The sequence below is a fragment of the Anomaloglossus baeobatrachus genome, chromosome 1 (genome assembly GCF_048569485.1).
Source record: "Anomaloglossus baeobatrachus isolate aAnoBae1 chromosome 1, aAnoBae1.hap1, whole genome shotgun sequence".
Classification (NCBI taxonomy): Eukaryota; Metazoa; Chordata; class Amphibia; order Anura; family Aromobatidae; genus Anomaloglossus; species Anomaloglossus baeobatrachus.
Window position 1 is genome coordinate 91693313 of NC_134353.1, and position 16749 is coordinate 91710061.

Consider the following 16749-nt stretch of genomic DNA (forward strand, 5'->3'; position numbering starts at 1 on the left):
TACAAGCTGTACACTGACTATTTTACATTGTATCATAGTGTTAGATCTTCTACCTTTTCCCATGAAAAGGTATAACAGAATATTTATAAAAATGTGAGGCGTGTACTCACTTTTTTAATATGCTGTATTCTGTTCTGATTAAAGTTGATGGTACCTGGGTTTTTTACATTGCAAATGGTCTTAATGACCCAGTACTAGAAAAGAAAGGTGTTTCGCCTTCTCTATATATACAATAGAGCCTTCCTCTCTATGGCCTATGACCCCTTGAACACTGATATTTATAGAGCTACTAATACCTACTGGTGTTTATACTGCAGATTTCTGAATCCCCATAAAACAAACTAGATGTGTAGATGTAAGGTTTGTTATCACAGACCACGCTGAGCAGATTCTGGAGAGATGCCGAGTTATCCCATGTTTGACTTGGCGTTGCCGGTAAAGCTCAGAGTGAAAATGAAGATGGTGTTTATTTTCTCTTCCGTCTGATATACAGTTTATATAAGCGAATACGGCTGTCACATTTACATAATTGACCTTACAGTATACAAATTACCAGTGTAATGTACACTGTCACATTAAGACTTAGGGGCACTTTGCACGCTGCGACATCGCAGGCCGATGCTGCGATGCCGAGCGCGATAGTCCCCGCCCCCGTCGCAACTGCGATATCCTTGTGATAGCTGCCGTAGCGAACATTATCGCTACAGCAGCTTCACATGGACTCACCTGGCCGGCGACCCGCCTCCTTATTAAGGGGGCGGGTCGTGCGGCGTCACTGCGACGTCACACGGCAGGCGGCCAATAGGAGCGGAGGGGCGGAGATGAGCGGGATGTAAACATCCCGCCCACCTCCTTCCTTCCGCATATCCTACGGAAGCCGCGGTGACGCCGGTAGGAGATGTTCCTCGCTCCTGCGGCTTCACACACAGCGATGTGTGCTGCCGCAGGAACGAGGAACAACATCGGACCGTCGCGTCAGCGTAATCATGGATTACGCCGACGCTGCACCGATGATACGATTACGACGCTTTTGCGCTCGTTAATCGTATCATCGAGCCTTTACACACTACGATGTCGCATGCGATGCCGGAAGTGCGTCATTTTCAATTTGACCCCACCGACATCAAACCTGCGATGTCGTAGTGTACAAAGCCCGCCTTACAGTAAAGCTGACTGGCCCTGATGATACTGTGCTGTTTACATCTATGGGGGAATTTATCAAGACCGGCGTTCCATGTGTCAATATTGAACCTGATATATGAACGTTGCGTCAAATTTATTAAGGCTGCTTTCACACTACCTTTTTTTAACATGCGTCATGAACGTTTTTTGGCTGTAAAAGCGGATCCTGCCTGAGGTCCCGCGCATGCGCTGTGCGACTGTAGCGGGACTGTGCACTGTGTGCACGTGTGACCGCTGGTGACGTTTTGCGCAGGCACAAGGTTATGGGCGGCGCTGTGAGTGTCATCAGCAAGTGCCGCCCATAACCTCGTGAGCGCACTTTCCCCTCTTCCTCCAGCGTTCTGCGCAAGCGCTCGCTGGCCAGATGACCGACGTAACCTCCTTCCCATCTTGCCCTGCTGCAGGAAATAGATGGGAGGAGCGAACGGAGCAGGATACCATAGCTAACGTGGAGACGCGGCGAGCATCTGAGAGGAAGAGGAGAAAGTGCGGTCATGAGGTTATGGGCGGCACTTGCTGATGACACTCACAGCACCGCCCATAACCTCGTGCCTGCGCAAAACATCACCAGCGGACGGTCACACGTGCACGCAGTGCACAGTCCCGCTACAGTTGCACAGCGCATGCGCGGGACCCCGGGCACCCAGGGGCGGTGTCCTGAGGTTTGAAATTCAGCGTTCGGGGGCGGCTTAAATCGGCAGGAGGACAGTAACGGACACCAGGCAGCCCGCCCCCAAGGATGATTTACGAAATTTACATACGAAAAGGTACAACTTTATAAAGTGTTTATTTTGGTTGAAAAGGGGCCAGAAAAACTAGAGGAACCTTGCTAGAATGCAGCCCAGGAGCTTCAGAAGGGGAAACTTTTAGGTTTATAGCTAAATTTCTGATGACAGGTTCCCTTTAAGGGTGCTTTACACACTGCGATATCTCTAACAATTTATCGTCGGAGTCATGGTGTTTGTGACGCACATCCGTCGCCGTTAGCGACATCGCAGCGTGTAGCACGTATGAGCGACCTTAAACGACCGCAAAAGAGATAAAATCGTTGGTTTTGGAGAGGCCGTCCAAAAACCAAAAATCATCTCGTACGTAGTGATGTTGTTCGTCGTTCCCGCGACAGCACACATGGCTATGTGTGACACTGCAGGAGCGACGAATATCTCCTTACCTGCGTCCACCGGCAATGCGGAAGGAAGGAGGTGGGTGGGATGTTACGTCCCGCTCATTTCAGCCCCTCCGCTTCTATTGGACGGCTGCTTAGTGACGCCGCAGTGACGTCGCTATGACGCCGAATGCACCTCCCCCTTGAAGGAGGGATTGTTCGGCGGTCACAGCGACGTCGCTGACAAGGTATGTGCGTGTGACGCTGCCATAGCGATAATGTTCGCTACGGCAGCGATCACCACATATCGCACAAACGACGGGGGCGGGTGCTATCACGCTCGACATCGCTAGCAATTTCTAGCGATGTCGCAGCGTGTAAAGCACCCTATAGAGTTGTGTAACAAACCAGTTATATCAACCTGGTAATAATGATCATCCATTCCGTATATAGGTTAAAACAGTCATTAACTGAAACAGAAACAACTGTGTAGGAGGCTTAAAAGTTGGTAGGAACATCCAAACTCTGCTACAAAAGGTGAGGTTGTGGAATACGGTTTAATGTCATAGGAACAAGACACAAGGTAGTCATACTTCCTCAGGAAAGTCTTTCCCAGGCAAATATTTCAAAGCGGCCAGGGGTTTAAAGATGCCTTTCAAGCTCTTCTGGAAAAGCACCAAGAAATGGGCAACATTCAGGACCGTGGACACAAAGTGGTAGGCCAAGGAAACTTAATGCAGCACGTGAAGACCCATCATGCTTGTCTTCAAAATTGGAAGATGTCCATCAGTGACATTAGCTTCGAACTATCAGCAACCAGTGGGACCCAAAAGTGGTTTTCATGGGTGAATTGTGGCCAGAAAGTCAGACCTTTGTGGCATGGAAACAAGACCAAGCGACTTAACTATGCTCAAAAATATAGGAACTGGAGTTCAGAAAGGCATCAGCAGGTGCCCAGCACCAATGAGTCAAAATGTGCCATATTTGGCTGTAACAGGAAACCGTTTGTTCCCCAAAGGGCTGGAGAGAAGGTATAATAATGAGTGTCTGTAGGCAACAGTGAAGCATGGTGGAGGGTCCCTGCACATTTGGTGCTGTATTTCAGGCAATGGACTTGGAGATTTGTTCAAGATTAATGGTGTCATCAATACTGAGAAATCCAGGCAGATACTTATCCATCATACAATAACATCAGAGAGGCATCTGATTGGCTCCAAATATATTCTACAACTGGATAATGACCCCAAACTCAGGGGTACTTCTCACATAGCGAGATCACTAGCGAGATCGCTGCTGAGTCACAGGTTTTGTGACGTACCAGTGACCTCATCAGCGATCTCGCTGTGTGTGATACTAAGCAGCGACCTGGCCCCTGCTGTGAAATCGCTGATCGTTACACACTGTTCTGGTTCATTTTTTGCTCGTTGGTCTCCCGCTGTGCAGCACACATCGGCGTGTTTGACGGCGGGAGACCAACGAGCACCGACTCTGTGTAAGCAGCGTACGCTGGTAACCAGGGTAAATATTGGGTAACTAAGCAAAACGCTTTGCTTAGTAACCCAATATGTACCCTACCTACATATACAGGGAGCCAGCGCTGGCAGCCTGTAAGCGGTGTACGCTGGTAACCAGGGTGAATATCGGGTAACCAAGCAAAGCTCTTTGCTTAGTTACTCGATATTTACCCTGCTTACCAAGTACAGTATTGTTACACGAGTCGCTGGTGGCTGGTCGCTGGCGTGATCTGCCTGATTGACAGCTCACTAGCAACCCTGTAGTGACATGCCAGCGATCCTGACCACGTCGTATCGTCGCTGGTATGTCGTTTAGTGAGACTGTACCCTTACAGCCAATGTCATTAAGAAGTATGTTCAGAGTAAAGAAGAACAAAGAGTCCTGGAAGTGATGATCTGGCCCCACAGGGCCCTGATCTCATCATCATCCAGTCTGTCTGGAATGATATGAAATCACAGAAGGATTTGCACAAGCCACATGCACATAGGATTGGAGGTTAGTTCTCCAAGATTTTTGGAACAATCTCAATGCTGAGGTTCTCCAAAAATTGTGCGGAAGTGTAACTAGAAGAATTGATGCATAGCTCGGTCACACCGAGTATTGATTTGAGTTGGATTTCTCTTCTGTTCATTCACTTTTAGATTTTTTAATTGATAAAAAAAATTCTTTAGACTTTTATCCTTGAAAGAATTTATACTTGGCAGCATTCTTTCCACACCTGCCTACAACTTTCGCACAGTTCTTTATGTTGACTCACAAGCTATGTTCTCACATAGTAAAAATGCAGTGGGTTTAGCCGCCGTGCATTCGCATATGGACAATACATACCTTTATACATAGTCAGCACAGTGTTTGATATTTTAAGAAAAATATTCAAAAAGAGAAAATTGACAAGAGCTACGAGCTTGAGATGCTAAGAGTGAATGTCTCCTCAAACCTTCTTTGTAATGATATCGTCAGTATTATAGAACTGCGAGACTCCTGCTGTGAGACGCAGCGTCGCGCTAGGTACTGGGAAGTACCAAGCAAGCGCCGAAAGGTAAGGGAAGGGGAGCCTGCATCCGTCTAGGGAAGGGGGAGATTCTGACCCTTGACCAAACCTACAGTTGGTCTCTGGGGTCCCTTACTACTGTACATAGGTTCCGCACCTATGCGTTGAGCCAGAAACGTGACCCTAGCTATCCTTAGTGCTGGACCCTATATAGGGAATGGGTGGGATGAACTCTTTATCAACCCCACTAAACAGTTATAGAAGACACAATAAGGACATACAGGGGGAAAATGCATGAACTACTTACTCGGCAAGGTTCAGCAACGATACCACAGATGAGTACAAGCCTTCTGCACCCAGAGCTAGAATGAACTGAATAATATCACCAGCACCAGTCCAGGGAAGAAGAGGTATTTAAAGGGAACCTGTCTTTTTTTGGCTATAAGCTGCGGCCACCACCACCGGGCTTGTATATACAGCATTCTAACATGCTGTATATAAGAGCCCAGGCTGCTGTGAGAATATAAAAAACACTTTATAATACTTACCTAACAGTCACACGGTTGGCCATATGGGCGTCTCCGTTGTCCGGTGCCGGCGCCGCCTCTTTCGGCCATCTTCGTCCTCTTTCTGAAGCCTGGGTGCATGACGCGTCTACGTCATACACACTCGCCGATCCTGCGCAGGCGCACTACAATACTTTGATCTGCCCTGCTCAGAGCAGATCAAAGTGCGCCTGCTCAGGACCTGAGTGCCGGCGAGTGTGGATGACGTCAGACGCATCATGCACCGCAGCTAGAGAAGAAGGAGAACAAAGATGGACAAAAGAGGCGGCGCTGGGACCGGACAATGGAGACGCCCATACGGCCAACCGCGTGACTGTTAGGTAAGTATTATAAAGTGTTTTTTATGTTCTCACAGCGGCCTGGGCTCTTATATACAGCATGTTAGAATCCTGTATATAAGAGCCCAGTGGTGGTGGCCGCAGCTTATACGCCAAAAAAGTGGTGACAGGTTCCCTTTAAGCATTCAGAAAATACTGATGATCAGCAGCTGGGTGGAAGGTGAGTTTGTGCTGGGTCCAAAAGGGAGAGATGAAAATCCAGCAGGAGAGCTACTTATTACAACTTATATCAGGAACAACAGAAAGTCAGGGAGCATTTTGCGCATCCAAACGCTGTGACCTTCTATTGCCAGAAACCACATGACTGTCTGTCAGCCGTGACACACCCGTGACAGGCAGATTAACCCTTATCTACTTTTAAATAGTTTTCTGAGGTGAATGGTTCCCTTTAAAAATATGATTGGGATATACATGTTGATTATATTAGAAAAATGATTAAACTAGGGAATAAAAATTAGGGGGATATTGTAAAAGTGCCAATATGATACAAATGAAATCCTGGTATTGCACATAGCTCTACATAGAAAACAACAAAGCAAATTCACAGCGTTCCCGATCCCACAGATCTTTATCCAGTCTGACAGGGAGGATCAAGATGATGGCTCTTTATATTGTCATGTTCTGCTCGCCTCGGGAGCACAGGTTACTTTGCAGTGTGCTGAAGTCGTACCGCTTTTATGTTTTACATTGGCATCTTACCCAGTTTTGATATTATTAAATATATCCCTGTTTTTAGAAATCTAAGCAACAACAAGATCACGGATATCGAGGAAGGAGCCTTTGATGGGGCAAATGGAGTGAATGAACTCATCCTGACCAGCAACAGGGTAGAAAATGTGCACCATAAAATGTTCAAAGGCCTGGACGGGCTCAAGTCATTGTACGTATCATCAGCTTTCTTCCTTAATTCAATGACACTTATACCTTTCTTTTTTATGAGTAGATTGATATGCAGGGCCCCGTCCTGTGGCCCGAGTCTGGTAAGACATCTCTTTAAAAAAGCCTATTTGTCACTAGGAAATTTTTGCAGGCAGCGCTAGCTGTCATGGCGGCGTTAGGATCTATGGAAACTACAGACTTTGGTAGGCTAGCAAGAGTTAATCTCTGCTGAGCTGCATGTTAATCTCTTAGATCAGATGCTGTGGGGTAGCTAGTCACGTTCGCTCCTCCAAATATTATAATTCACAACCCATAGTCCTACATATATATATATATATATATATATAATGCACATCTCAGAGTTCTCCATATAATATAATGCACCTCCATAATCCTCCATATATTATAATGCACTAGCCATAGTCCTCCATATATTATAATGCACCCCATAGTCCTCCATATATTATAATGCACCCCCATAGTTCTCCATATAATGCACTAGCCATAGTCCTCCATATATTATAATGCACTAGCCATAGTCCTCCATGTATTATAATGCACCCTCATAGTCCTCCATATATTATAATGCACTAGCCATAGTCCTCCATATATTATAATGCACTAGCCATAGTCCTCCATGTATTATAATGCACCCCCATAGTCCTCCATATATTATAATGCACCCCCATAGTCCTCCATATATTATAATGCACCCCCATAGTTCTCCATATAATGCACTAGCCATAGTCCTCCATATATTATAATGCACTAGCCATAGTCCTCCATGTATTATAATGCACTAGCCATAGTCCTCCATATATTATAATGCACTAGCCATAGTCCTCCATGTATTATAATGCACCCCCATAGTCCTCCATATATTATAATGCACTAGCCATAGTCCTCCATATCTTATAATGCACTAGCCATAGTCCTCCATATATTATAATTCACAACCCATAGTCCTCCATATATTATAATGCACCCCCATAGTCTTCCATATATTATAATGCACTCCCATAGTCCTCCATATATTATAATGCACCCCCATAGTCCTCCATATATTATAATGCACCCCCATAGTTCATCATATAATGCACTAGCCATAGTCCTCCATATATTATAATGCACCCCCATAGTCCTCCATATATTATAATGCACCCCCATAGTCCTCCATATATTATAATGCACCCCCATAGTCCTCCATATATTATAATGCACCCCCATAGTCCTCCATATATTATAATGCACCCCCATAGTCCTCCATATATTATAATGCACCCCCATAGTCCTCCATATATTATAATGCACACCCCATAGTCCTCCAAATAGTCCCTGCCTAATTTGTAAAGCTCTACGTAATATATTGCCGCTATATACATAAAAATGATTATTTTTTATCTGTGAGCCTCCCTTTACCTCTCGATGTTCGTGGTTCTTCATTTGATTAGCAAGTCTGGTTCATTATAGCAGCTGCATCATGCCAAAACAATGACATCTTATCATGCCATCTAATCAACAATAGAGTTGGGAATGTTTTCAGGTAGTAGGCAGTTCACAGATCCCAGGTCTTGATAATCAATTTCCTCCATCCCCATTGATAAGGCAGGAGTCACTCTTGGATTGCGTCACTCTGACAGGCCAGCGGCTTTCTTGACAGGAGCAGCTCAGCTGAATAAAATACATGAAGCTGGCATGCTCCTGTCAGGAGAGCCACCGGTCCTTGATGATTCAAAAAAGTCTGTGAAAAGGAATCGGTCAACATTTTTTTGCTATGGAAACTGATAGTAGCAATATGTATGGGGCCGAGACCCTGATTCCAATAATGAGTCACTTATTGGACTGCTTGGTGCAGTTGTGATAGAATCCCTGTTTTCTCTTCTGTAGATGTAGCTATGGTCAGAATGCTGGGCTCTGTATAACAACGCCCACACTTCTGATAGGAAACTTTCTTTGTGCACTGTACATTGTCAGCAAGCTGCCAATAAGTTGTGGGGACGGAGTTACACTGATTAGCTAGACTGCCTGGAATGAGTCTCCTAGCCTTCAATGATAATCTCCTCCTGATAAAACACTGATTGAATTGAAACTACAGTAAACTGCTGAGCAAGTGACACATTCCTGGAATCAAGGTCTCTGCCCCAAAGTAATTTTGATCTTGGATTAAATACCATAAACCTGCTGACAGATTCCCTTTCATCACTATTCTAAATGATACTAGATTAAAAAATGTTAAATATAACTCTATATTTCTAGTATAAGAAGCTATAACTTTTCTTTTTTTCCGGCTTCTTGCAGGATGCTGAGAAGTAATCACATCACCTGTGTGAATAACGACAGCTTTACCGGCCTGAGTTCTGTGCGCTTACTCTCTCTCTATGACAATCAGATTGTCACCGTGGCCCCCGGAGCGTTTGACACGCTGCATTCGCTGTCTACATTGTAAGTAAAGTCTTGAAAGCACAGTCTGCCGCTAGTGTTATGTTGACCTTATGCCAAGTAATCTCAGTTGTACGTTTCCTGCCCTTCTCTGAAAATTGCTTGGGTTTGGTAAGACTTGTTCTGCAGAAAACACCTGTTCCCTCTGCAGTGAGTGGAATATACAGCTGAAAGCAGAAGTTTCCATCCACTATCTAAAAAGACACATCTGCAGGTTTTTCTCACTATCTGACATGAAATCAGAATAAACCTTTCCCGTTTTGGGCCAATTAGGAACCAAAATTATTTATGTTACACTGAGTTCCATGCCTTTAAACAATATGGGACAGCCGATATGATGATGTCATGTTTTTGGAAGCTTCTGATAGGTTTATTGGAAACATCTGAGTTAATTAGAGACACACCTGTGGATGTATTTTAATGCACACCTGAAACACACTGCTTCTTTGTGCAGCATCATGGGAAAGTCAAAAGAAATCAGCTAAGATCTCAGGAAGAGAATTGTGGACTTTCACAAGTCTGGTCCATCCTTGGGTGCAATTTCCAGATACCCGAAGGTGCCTTGTTCATCTGTACAAACAATTATACATAAGTTCAAACAAGATGGGAATGTCCAGCCATCATACCGCTCAGGAAGGAGATGAGTTCTGTGTATCAGAGATGAACATGCTTTGTGCATATCAACCCAAGAATAAAAGCAACAGACCTTGTGAAGATGCTGGCGGAAGCTGGTAAGATTGTGTCATTATCCACAGTGAAACGAGTACTGTATTAACATGGGCTGAAAGGCCACTCTGCCAGGAAGAAGCCATTACTCCAAAAGAAACATAAAAAAGCCAGATTAATGTTTGCAAATGCGCACAGGAACAAATACCTTAATTTTCAGAGAAATGTCCTGTGGTCTGACAAAACTAAAATTGAACTGTTTGACCATAATCACCATTGTTACGTTTGGAGGAAAATGGGAGAAGCTTTGAAGCCTAAGAACATCATCCCAACTGTGAAACACGGTAGCAGCAGCATGTTGTGAAGTACTTTTGCTATAGTAGGGACTGGTGCACTTCACAAAATAGATGGCATCATGGGGAATGAAGATTATGTGGTAATACTGAAGCAACACCTCAAGACATCAGCCAGGAACTCAAAGCTTAGGGCGGAAATGGGTCTTCCAAATAATCCGACAATGACCCGAAACATACTGCCAAACTGGTTACAAAGTGGCTTAAGGATAACAATGTCAATGTTTTGGAGTGGCCATCACAAAGCCCTGATCTCAATCCTATTGGTAATTTATGGGCAAAGCTGAAAAGGCAGGTGCGAGCGGCGACCTACAAACATGGCTCAGTTACACCTGTTCTATCAGGAGGAATGGACCAAAATTCCTACCAACTATTGTGAGAAGCTTGTGGAATGATATCCAAAACAATTGACTCAAGTCATACAGTGTAAGGGTAATGGTACCAAACACTAATGAAATGTATGGAAACTTTTGACTTTGCAGAAAGTAATAAAAATGCCTTAAAACATTTTCTCTCTTTTATTCTGGCATTTAGCAAATATAAATAATTTTGGTTCCTAATTGATCTAAAACAGGAAAAGTTTATTCTGATTTCATGTCAGTGAGAAAAACATGCAGATGTGTCTTTTTAGAGAGTGGATATAACCTTCTGGTTTCAACTGTAAGTGGAATCTCCTCTGCGGAGATTCCTGTTTAGCCACCAACACACTGGGAGACATTTAGTGCACTTGTAACCAGAGTTTTTGGAGATTTCAGGTGCAATTTTTCTATTTAAACTTTGGAAATTCACCCATAGAAATGTTTCCTTCTCAAAAATGTATCATTATTGTGGACAATTTAGTAAGCCAAATCTAATACAATTTGGTCTCAACCTCCAAAAACAGCCAAAAATTGGAGTTAGTGATCACATGATCAATGATATAACGTTGACCATTGGCTCATTGAAGTTATCTTCACTGTGCAATGATCGGGAACAATTATTATTACCGTGTTTCTCCGAAAATAAGACACTGCCTTGGAAAATGCGCTAGGGCTTATTTTTGGTGAAAGACCGTTGGGGGTAAGTTTACCCCCCAAAAAGAGCAGACCCCCCCCAGGGGAATTATACTTACCAGACCCCGGACATCTGCGTCGCTTTCTATAATGAAGTGTCCTACAGTATTTTTGTACTTTTTAAGCTGCAAGGACATTTCATTATTAAATGGCAACTAGGGCTTATTTTCAGGGTAGGGCTTATTTTTGGAATAGGGCTTATATTTTAGCCTTACGCTGAAAATTCATGCTAGGGCCTATTTTTGGGGTGGGGCTTATATTTAAACCTTAAGGCTGCTTTACATGCTGCGACATCGCTAGCATTTGCTGGCGGTGTCGAGCACGATAGCACCCACCCCCCGTCGTACGGCCGATATGTGGTGATCACTGCCGTAGTGAACATTATTACTACGGCAGCGTCACACGCACATACCTGCTCTGCGATGTCGCTGTGACCGGCGAACCGCCTCCTATCTAAGGGGGCGTTTCGTTCAGCGTCAGAGCGACGTTACAGCAGCGTCATTGAACCGCCGCCCAATAGAAGCAGAGGGGTGGAGATGAGCGCGACGTAACATCCCGCCCACCTCCTTCCTCATTGCCGGCGGCCGCAGGTAAGGTGAGGTTCCTCGTTCCTGCAGTGTCACACGTAGCGATGTGTGCTGCCGCAGGAACGGCGAACAACATCGTACACACAGCAGCAACGATAATTGAGAATAGGGAGGATGTCACTGATTAGCGATTTTGAACGTTTTTTGCGACAATTCAAAATCGCTCATAGGTGTCACACGTAACGACATCGCTAACGCGGCCGGATGTGCGTCACAAAATCCGTGACCCCAACGACATCGCTTTAGCGATGTCGTAGCGTGTAAAGCGGCCTTTACACTGAAAATTCATGCTATGGCTTATTTTCGGGGTAGGGCTTATATTTAAGCCTTACGCTGAAAATTTATGCTAGGGCTTATTTTTGGAATAGGCCTTATATTTAAGCCTTACGCTGAAAATCCATGCTATGGCTTATTTTTGGGGTAGGGTTTATATTTAACACGCTGAAAATTCATGCTAGGGCTTATTTTTGGAATAGGGCTTATATTTAAGCCTAAAGCCTGCTTTACACGTTGCAATTTCGCATACGATATTGTAAGCGATTTGCAACGCCCCCATCGTATGTGTGGCACGTTCAATTTGTTGAACGTGCCGCACAAACGATTAACCCCCGTCACACGTACTTACCCGTCCATACGACCTCGCTGTGGGCGGCGAACATCCACTTCCTGGAGTGGGAGGGATGTTCGGCGGCACATCGACGTCTCACGGCAGCCAGCCAATAGAAGCGGAGGGGCGGATCTGAGAGGGACGTAAACATCCCGCCCACCTCCTTCCTTCCGCATTGCTGGCCGGGAGCCGCAGGACGCAGGTAAGATCTGTTCATCGTTCCCGGGATGTCACACACTGCGATGTGTGCTACCCCGGGTACGATGAACAATCTGACGTTCAATTCTAGAGAAAGGTACGATGTGTATGCGATGAACGTTTTAACGTTCAATCGCAATCGCACGTACCAGTCACACACTGCAATGTACCTTACGATGCCGGATGTGCGTCACTTACGACGTGACCCCGCCAACACATCGTAAGATATATTGCAGCGTGTAAAGCAGGCTTTACAGTGAAAATTCATGTTAGGGCTTATTTTCAGAGTAGGGCTTATTTTCGGGGATACACTGTATAAACAATCAGGGCCGATCATTGGACTAAAAAAAAACCAAAAAGTTAATGTGATCATATTCTGGTGCAAGTACATACCACCCCCCCATTTCTTTTCTTTCTCACCACCCATTAAAATGAGAAAATCAGCTAAACAAGGCACACTCCTTCCCTGCAGAAGAAAGATTCATTTTTTTTATTCGCACCTGCACTTTTTGTTCCTTTTTTTTTTTACTAGAGAACCCAACATGGTATGATATATAACCGGATAAGTATAAGATATTGGTCCACTTGGTACTTTTATCCCATTTTTCTGAGGTCCAAGTCTTGACCATGTCAATAAATTACCTTTACTCAAATTGGCCCAAAATAGTCATTTTCTTTCCAAATAAATTGCTAAATATTGTCCTATAATTGGCACCAAATTGGTATACTCAGGGATGATTGCAAGGCATTGGCAAGCACCCGAAGAGAGGCGAGGATATTTCCATTACTGTAAATTCAGAAATATTTCCATGTGACACCGCGGACACCGAAACACTTACTTCCTCTTGTATATGAGATGTGACACTCTACACCTAGCAGCTAATTTGCGAAAATTAAAGATGACATGTTTATGAAGGCCGGCGTCGTCAATAGGCGAAAAAAATGAAGTGGTGAGATGCCAGGGGTATCAAGGATTGCAAGTGAATTCATTTTTATAACTGGCATGTAATCAACTCAGCTGTCAGTTTGAATTGGGAAGCGGCACCGTGAAGCCGCCCAGAGATGGAAATCACAAGATGACAAATTAATGAAATTGCGGATGTCAGTTAAAATCCAATAACAAAAAAGTAATCCGCCTTCATCCCTATATCATATTACTGCATTGTGTGAGAGGTGCGCTGTGACAGCCAGGCGGATTGGCTGCAAACTGAAATAACCTGCTAAATGAGCTGAGAGGAGTTCACGGCGGTAATCCGATATTGTCATGTGAATGTGTGAATCACTGGAATAGAAGCCCGGTGGTACGAAAAAAATGTTTGTTGACTATATATTATTGGAATTTTTGATACAGTACCTGGTATGTCATTTCACCCACTGCTTGGTTCTAAGAAAAGGGCATTGAAGGGGTTGTGCACTACTAGGAAAACCCCTTCTGATTCAATATGTTTCCCTCAGATAAAATAATAAATACTATACTCACTTCGCGTAACAGTGCTGTTCCCCGGTTCACAGTGTGGGGACTCACATGAAGTTGTGATTTCACGTAAGCCCCATGTTCAATCAGCGCCGGCTACTTTTTCCCCCTTCGGACCAAATGAGTTAATAAACAGGAAGTGAGCTCTCTGCGGCTGTGCTCACTTCCTGTTGATAGTCCGTTTGGTCCATTTTTGACACAGTATTTGGTGTGTCATTTCACCCACTGCATGGTACTAAGAGAAGGGCATTGAAGGGGTTGTCCACTACTAGGAAAACCCCTTCTGATTCAACATGTTTCCCCCAAATAAAATACTCACTTCCCATACCAGTGCTATTCCCCGGGTCACAGTGCGGGGACTGACATGAAGTTGTGATTTCACGCAAGCCCCATGTCCAATCAGCGCCGGTTATTTTTCCCCCTTTGGACCAAATGAGTTAATCAACAGGAAGTGAGCACTCCACAGCTGTGCTCACTTCCTCTTGATTGTCCGTTTGGTCTGAAGGCAAGAAAAGGGAAACTGGTGGTGATTAGACACAGGGCTCGTGTGACATCACAACCCCATGTGAGTCCCCACACCGCGAGCTGCGGCACCACGGGAACGGCGCTCGTACAGGAAGTGAGGATAGGATTTAGGCTGAAACCACACGAGTGTATGGCATCTGATGCGAATGCATCGGATGCGACTCTCTGCTCGCGCTGGGTTGCGAGTGTAAGCTGAGTGTCATGCCACTGTGATCCGATCCTGCAATCAGATCACAGTTCTGCAGGAGAAAGCAGGCGGTGTGGAGGAGAGGGAGAGATTAATCTTCTTATCTCGTCCATTGCCAGCTGATGCGATTATCACACTGCACTCCGGTGTCATCCAAGTGCAATGCAATGTTTCACTCGCACTCATAAACTTGTATGGGTGCGAGTGAAAACGGATTTGATTCCACCCGCAGCATGCTATTGATCCTTTTCTCGGTCCGATTAGGGCTGAGAAAATAATTGCAGATGGGAACGGCCACATAGAGTAACATGGGTCTGGGTGGAATGCGATTTTTTATTTTTTTTTATCGCATTCCACTTGGACTGTTTTACTCGCCGTGTATCCTTATTATTTTATCTAGAGGAAACATGTTGAATCAGAACGGGTTGTCCTAGTCGTGGACAACCCCTTTAACACCACTTGATTGACAAGTAACTGATCCCCATTTATCAGTTCTATAGGAGATCTGGAGGGAATCCTACAACTATCACATAGGTTACTGAGCCTAATATTAGCCCCATATGTCCGTTGTCCAAAGAATACTTTTCAGTAGTTATCACAGGCAGGATGACACTGACAGGTTACACCTCTACATACAGTAGTAGATAACTCAGGATCCACTATTCACAATAGGTGATGTCACAGCTCACCTTCTCCTCCTACCTGCATAAAGATCTGCGTACAGCGCATTCTAAGAAAACACATATACAAGTCAAAAAGTCAGATTCACACTATGTTTTCCAAGATCCATGCAGCTTCTGGAAAGCAAATCTCTAAAGTTTGTTAACGAAAACTCAGGCAACAATGCCAACCCTAGCATTACATTAAGAACATAGAATGAAAAAACCTCCCATTAGAGCAAACATGATTAAAAAATAAGAATACGTGTCACTATCTGGTTATCATTATTAAAAATATTAAGGTTGAAAGTTACTTTAAGCCAAAAGTTGGCAGATCTGCCTCTTCATAAGCTACTTAAAGGGGTTGTCAGTGAAAAAGATGCCACCTATTTTCAGGATAGGTAATAAGTAGTGGTAGGCGAGCACAAAAATGCTCCAATGCTCGCTACTTTATTTGAGCTGGTCAGACACTCGGATGAGCTCAACATGACTAACGAGCATTATGGATAGTCAGTGATTGGCCTTTTGGGTGTTCGCCCACATACAGCCGGCCATAAACAAAGCATTTCCGTTGTGTCTCCATGGAGTGCATTCTCACATCATGCAACGGAGCAAGCCTGTGCATTGTGGTCATTTTTTAACGGACAAAATATCCGAGCATCCACGATACTCGGCTGAGCACCGTGAGTACCCGAGCACTCTAATGCTTGATCGAGTACCAAGTAGTGGCGAGCACGCTCGCTCATCACTAGTGATAATATACTGATTGGTGGAACCTGCACCGATCGGCAGAACAGGTATTTTTTTTATCCTAGAGAGGAACTTTTCTCCCCATTGCAAAATGCAGTGCTAGGTCAAATACCCAAGCGCCACTCCATTCATTCTCTGTGGCGCCACTGTAAAAAGCTTTGTACAGCACCCCGCAACCTCAGATAGTGAATTGAGCAACATTTGAGTATTCGCACCGCCACTCCATTCATTCTCTGTGGGGCTACTGTAAAAAGCTTTGGCAACACACCATTGCCTTGTAGAGAATAAATGGAGGAACGTTTGAGTATTTGCACCGCTAATACTACAACTACAAATAGTTGTATGTATTGAAATGTAGTGAAAAAAGCTTTGGTAGCACCTCACAGCCCCATAGAGAATGACTGGAGCAACGGTCGAGTATTCGCACCCCCACTCCATTCTAGTAGCAATAAAAGTTTCCCCCTTTTGCCAATCGGTGCGGGTCCAACTAATCAGACCTTTACCAATCAACAAGTTATCACCAATCCTGTGGATGGATGACAACTTGTTTTCACTGGACAACCCCTTTATGGCTATGTTCACACACAATTACATAGAAATAGCTTCAGGAAACGTTTCTCTTTTGGGAAGCCTCTTTTCCTGAATCTATTTTTGTTTTCTTTACAGTCTTTTGATT

The 16749-nt window shown here is 44.5% G+C and overlaps 1 protein-coding gene across 3 annotated transcripts in view; it reads left to right on the top strand.

The window, feature by feature from the left end:
* The window catches only part of SLIT2 (slit guidance ligand 2), a 474993-nt gene that overhangs the window by 394305 nt on the left and 63939 nt on the right, over positions 1-16749 (top strand). For all 3 annotated transcript variants that reach the window (XM_075346920.1, XM_075346918.1, XM_075346919.1), the window contains exons 17-18: positions 6434-6577; positions 8875-9018. In XM_075346920.1, coding sequence (XP_075203035.1) covers positions 6434-6577; positions 8875-9018 — 288 coding nt within the window. The remainder of the gene's footprint in view (positions 1-6433; positions 6578-8874; positions 9019-16749) is intronic.